This window comes from Branchiostoma floridae, chromosome 17 (genome assembly GCF_000003815.2).
Source record: "Branchiostoma floridae strain S238N-H82 chromosome 17, Bfl_VNyyK, whole genome shotgun sequence".
Taxonomy (NCBI): Eukaryota; Metazoa; Chordata; class Leptocardii; order Amphioxiformes; family Branchiostomatidae; genus Branchiostoma; species Branchiostoma floridae.
This window is the reverse complement of record NC_049995.1, coordinates 3,578,605-3,582,513: the sequence shown is the minus strand read 5'-3', so window position 1 is coordinate 3,582,513 and position 3,909 is coordinate 3,578,605. Positions and strand designations below refer to the sequence as shown.

The following is a 3,909-nucleotide window of genomic DNA, read 5'->3' as shown; positions in this document are numbered from 1 at the left end:
CTGTAATGCATAGAGAAAGGTTGAAGGGAATCTTTGAATATCAGTGACCCCAGAGGCACATATCTTATCTTACATGCAGCAAAACCTATATTGTTGTCATACATGTAACTCTACAGTGCAGTTGATCTCTATACGCTACGTGTATCAAGTTTGAAGTTCACACGTTTGTATGTTTGCTACAACAGGCATAGGAGTCTTACTTGTAGCTGTGGGGAGTTTCCTGTCTGGGATGCCACATTTCGTCACCCCTGCGTACGAGGTGGACACGGAAAGTGTGCAGAACGCCACTCAGATAAAATCTATAGTAAGCACGTCACTGATTTTATAGTCATGACTTCAGGGATGCCGCCATCTTGTCTGCAATTTCCCTAAATGCAATGCGCATTCAAAAATGGCGGCGACCGCCTTTTTTTAGATTCATTGCAACGTAAAGGAGATTGAGAGATTGTAGCTAACCAACGAACACGTAGATTAGGCTTTCCTTTATTCCTTTATTCCGATACCTTTTAGCCCTATTTCGTCTACCAGGGTTCGATCAATAAGATAAACAGCGTATACAGCGCAAACATACATGTATATATACATAACAGATAAAGCGTAGAATTCGCATTGAAACGCAACGGAATAATCGAAGATGTAAAAATATGCCTGAAATAAAAGCTATACAACAATGCCTGAAGGAAACGGTACCATAACATCAAAACATAAAGAAGCTACCATCAAACGAAGACATGGCTAACACGTGATCTTGTATATCCTTGTTAACAAGAACTAATTGCCGTTGCGTGGTTAATGAAATTGTTTCGTTATTTTCATGTAGGGTGTGTGTCTTGCCAATCAAACTAGGGATGACACTTGTAACGCTGAGGAAGCGACCGAGTCCACTAATAAGGGCGGCTGGTACGCGCTACTGGTGTTTGCGCAGGTTAGTGATTACCTTTATTGCAAAACTTATGCCCGGAGGCTGATTCCCATTGTATCAACGTCATCGCTGAGTGTTGCTTCGTGGCTTTATTTCTATCCTATATAGCCCAGGAACATCAGAAATGCAGCAAGCATCCTTGCATGACCATGGAATGGTACCCCTTGTCACTGTAGAACTTCGCGCATATGATACTAGTATCTTCTTTACTCCACAAGGCATGGCCATCAAAATGGTAGCTTTCTCCCATGGATATGCGTGTGTGTGTGGGGGGGGGGGATCCCAGTTTGTGGCAATTTCAATTTTGTATTATATCATTTTGCATAATGCCATTGCCTCTGGTGGGGGTAGAATAGGTCACATTTGTGGTGTGTTACGCCAAACGGCGGTTATACCGGCTATATACAGATACAGATACAGATTTTAGACGAACTAAATTTTACCACAGACTAAAGTTACAGGATTCGGCATTTTTCACAGTTTGTTGCCTTCTTTTGCCACCCAATAACAAGCCACACTGTGCTCTCTCCCCAGATAATTATGGGGGTTGGCTCCACACCCATCATGGCTCTGGGAACGACCTACCTGGACGATCACGTGATGAAGAGCAGTGCACCCCTTTACATCGGTAAATATGTTTCCATCGTAAAAGCAATTTATTTCAAATGTCGTATAGTGCAGTGGCATGTAGGCTTAAAAATTCTGCAAATCTATTTAAAGGCACCAAGATTGTCATTCTAAAATTTACGCAATTTAGTGTTTTTTTTAAACACCAGATTTGGCATCTCAATTTTTAACCCCTGTGCGATTTTCTAGCATTTTAAGCTATTTCTTATATCTGGTTGAGTTCCCAATGTAGTTTGAACAATTATGGTACACATACATCTAGTAATCAACATAGAGCGCTGTAGTTAATCTGTCAAAAAATTTAGTCTGTTAACTTTACCTAAAAATGAATATTTCTGCTCTTTCGTGATGAAAACTAAACCCGGGAGTCTTGAAACTATGGAATAGTTTTGAATGTGCTTTTCCCATTCTGTTTTCTCTTAGGGACTTCTTACATCGTGTTTGGTCTCGGTCCACCCCTCGGCTTCATCCTGAGCGCCTACACAGTCCAGTTCTACGTGGACTTCGACAAGAACATCGACCCTCGAACCTTCGGACTGAGCCAGGACAACCCGCTGTGGGTGGGCGCGTGGTGGCTAGGGTACTTCATCGGAGGGGCGCTCCTCATCTTTGCGGCGCTGCCCCTGTTCCTGTTTCCTTACAGTAAGGATTTTATATACTTCTAACTGAGGTGTGTGTGTGTTGTATGTGTGAGCGTGTGTGCGTGTGTTGTGTGTGTCTGTGTGTGTGTGCGTGCATGTGTGTGTGTGTGTGTGTGTGTGTGTATGTGCTTGCGCGCGCGCGCCTGTGTGTGTATGTATGTGTGTATAGCTGTTTGTGTGTGTGTGCATATTGTGTGTGCGCGCGTGCGTATGTGTGTGTGTGTGTGTGCATTTGTATTTTACAGTGCAAATGCAGAACTCCAAAGTTGCAACTATTTACAGATCGGTCTAAAAAACTGCGCAGGTGTAAAACTCTCCAATAGATGGAGAAGAGGTCTGGTAGCATTGCGTATCATTCATTCCTTTTTAAAGCAACTAATTCTAAGGAAACTTTTTCTCACTGCAGAGCTAAAGGCGCCGCCAGAAGAAGACGAGACCGCGGTTCTGAACGCTAAGAAGAGGATGATCCCCGGGATGGGGATGGACGGCGGTAAAAAGCCGCTTCTGGATCCCGCCAGGGGGCTGCTGGAGCAAATCAAAGGTTAGTGGGATAACACGTGACTCATGATTGATCACGTGGCTACATCATGATGCATCACGTGTTTACATCATGATATATCACGTGTTTTTGTCATGAGGCATCACGTGGTTTGTAATGTTTCATCTATGATTGGTTAGACCATATATTTGATTGAAGGCTTTTCGCCTATCATGGTTCTTGACTGGAATAACATGCTTGGTTTGGGAGTGAACTGTCCAACAAAAATTAGATAGCCTTTTAGTGGCAAGAACCTGCCATTGAAGTCATTCGTTTATTCATTCATTTTTTCTAATTTTTTCTCATTGAAGTCATTCATTCATTCATTCATTTGTTCATTTGTTCATTCTTCATTCATTTGATATTCATTCCCTCATTACTCCATTCATTCCAGAGATGGTTAAGAGCCTGAAGACGATCCTGACCAACTGGACGTTCATGCTGCTGGCCATGACGGCCGTCTGCTCCGTGTCCGGCATCGGGGCCTTCTCCTTCATGCCCAAGTACCTGGAAATGCAGTTTGGCATCCCCAAATCCAAGGCCAACTTTGTTCTAGGTGAGGCACCTCTTTGTTGCAGCGGATGCTTTAGCTACGTGATTTTACCCTGTCCTTCGTCCTAAAAACAAAGTGAAATATTATATCACCGATCTTGTGCCCTTAGAAAAGGCACTTAACATGACTTTCCTCGCTCTACTAAAGTGTAAAAATGAGTACCTAACTTCGATTGTGAAGGTAAAAGGTGGTGAAAGGCTTCGCATTCCAATATCATACCCTTTAATACAGCCTCAAAAAGTATATAGAACTTAGGACTATCTTTACCTTCTGTCTGTACTTTGTATGTGGTACTGTTAAAATAAGTTACTAACTTGAGTGCAGGGCCACATTGTCTTTATCTGTCTAAAAACAAAGATGAAGACATTTAACCTACATTGCATTGTAAAAAAAGTCAAGAACCGATGCAATATTTTACTAAGAATTAATAGCACATAAAATAGAAATATCGTATGAAAGCTGTAGCATGAATTTTTAAATATAATTCGGGGCCATTATCGCCATTTGCATTTATTGTGTGTGTACAACTTTCATGTATGATATCCCTGCCATCCTCTGTACTCGGGATCCTTGGATCTGGAATCGTCATTCAGAAGATGAAACTTTCCCCGAAAGCTGCATGTACCTC

The 3,909-nt window shown here is 42.2% G+C and overlaps 1 protein-coding gene across 1 annotated transcript in view; it reads left to right on the top strand.

Annotated features, from left to right (window-relative positions):
* The window catches only part of LOC118404916 (solute carrier organic anion transporter family member 3A1-like), a 4,561-nt gene extending 1,128 nt beyond the window's left edge, over positions 1-3,433 (top strand). The window contains exons 3-9 of the mRNA XM_035804299.1: positions 157-304; positions 821-925; positions 1,457-1,550; positions 1,973-2,191; positions 2,597-2,731; positions 3,123-3,284; positions 3,429-3,433. Of these exons, the coding sequence (XP_035660192.1) occupies positions 157-304; positions 821-925; positions 1,457-1,550; positions 1,973-2,191; positions 2,597-2,731; positions 3,123-3,284; positions 3,429-3,433 (868 nt within the window). The remainder of the gene's footprint in view (positions 1-156; positions 305-820; positions 926-1,456; positions 1,551-1,972; positions 2,192-2,596; positions 2,732-3,122; positions 3,285-3,428) is intronic.
* The last annotated feature ends 476 nt before the right edge of the window (positions 3,434-3,909 follow it).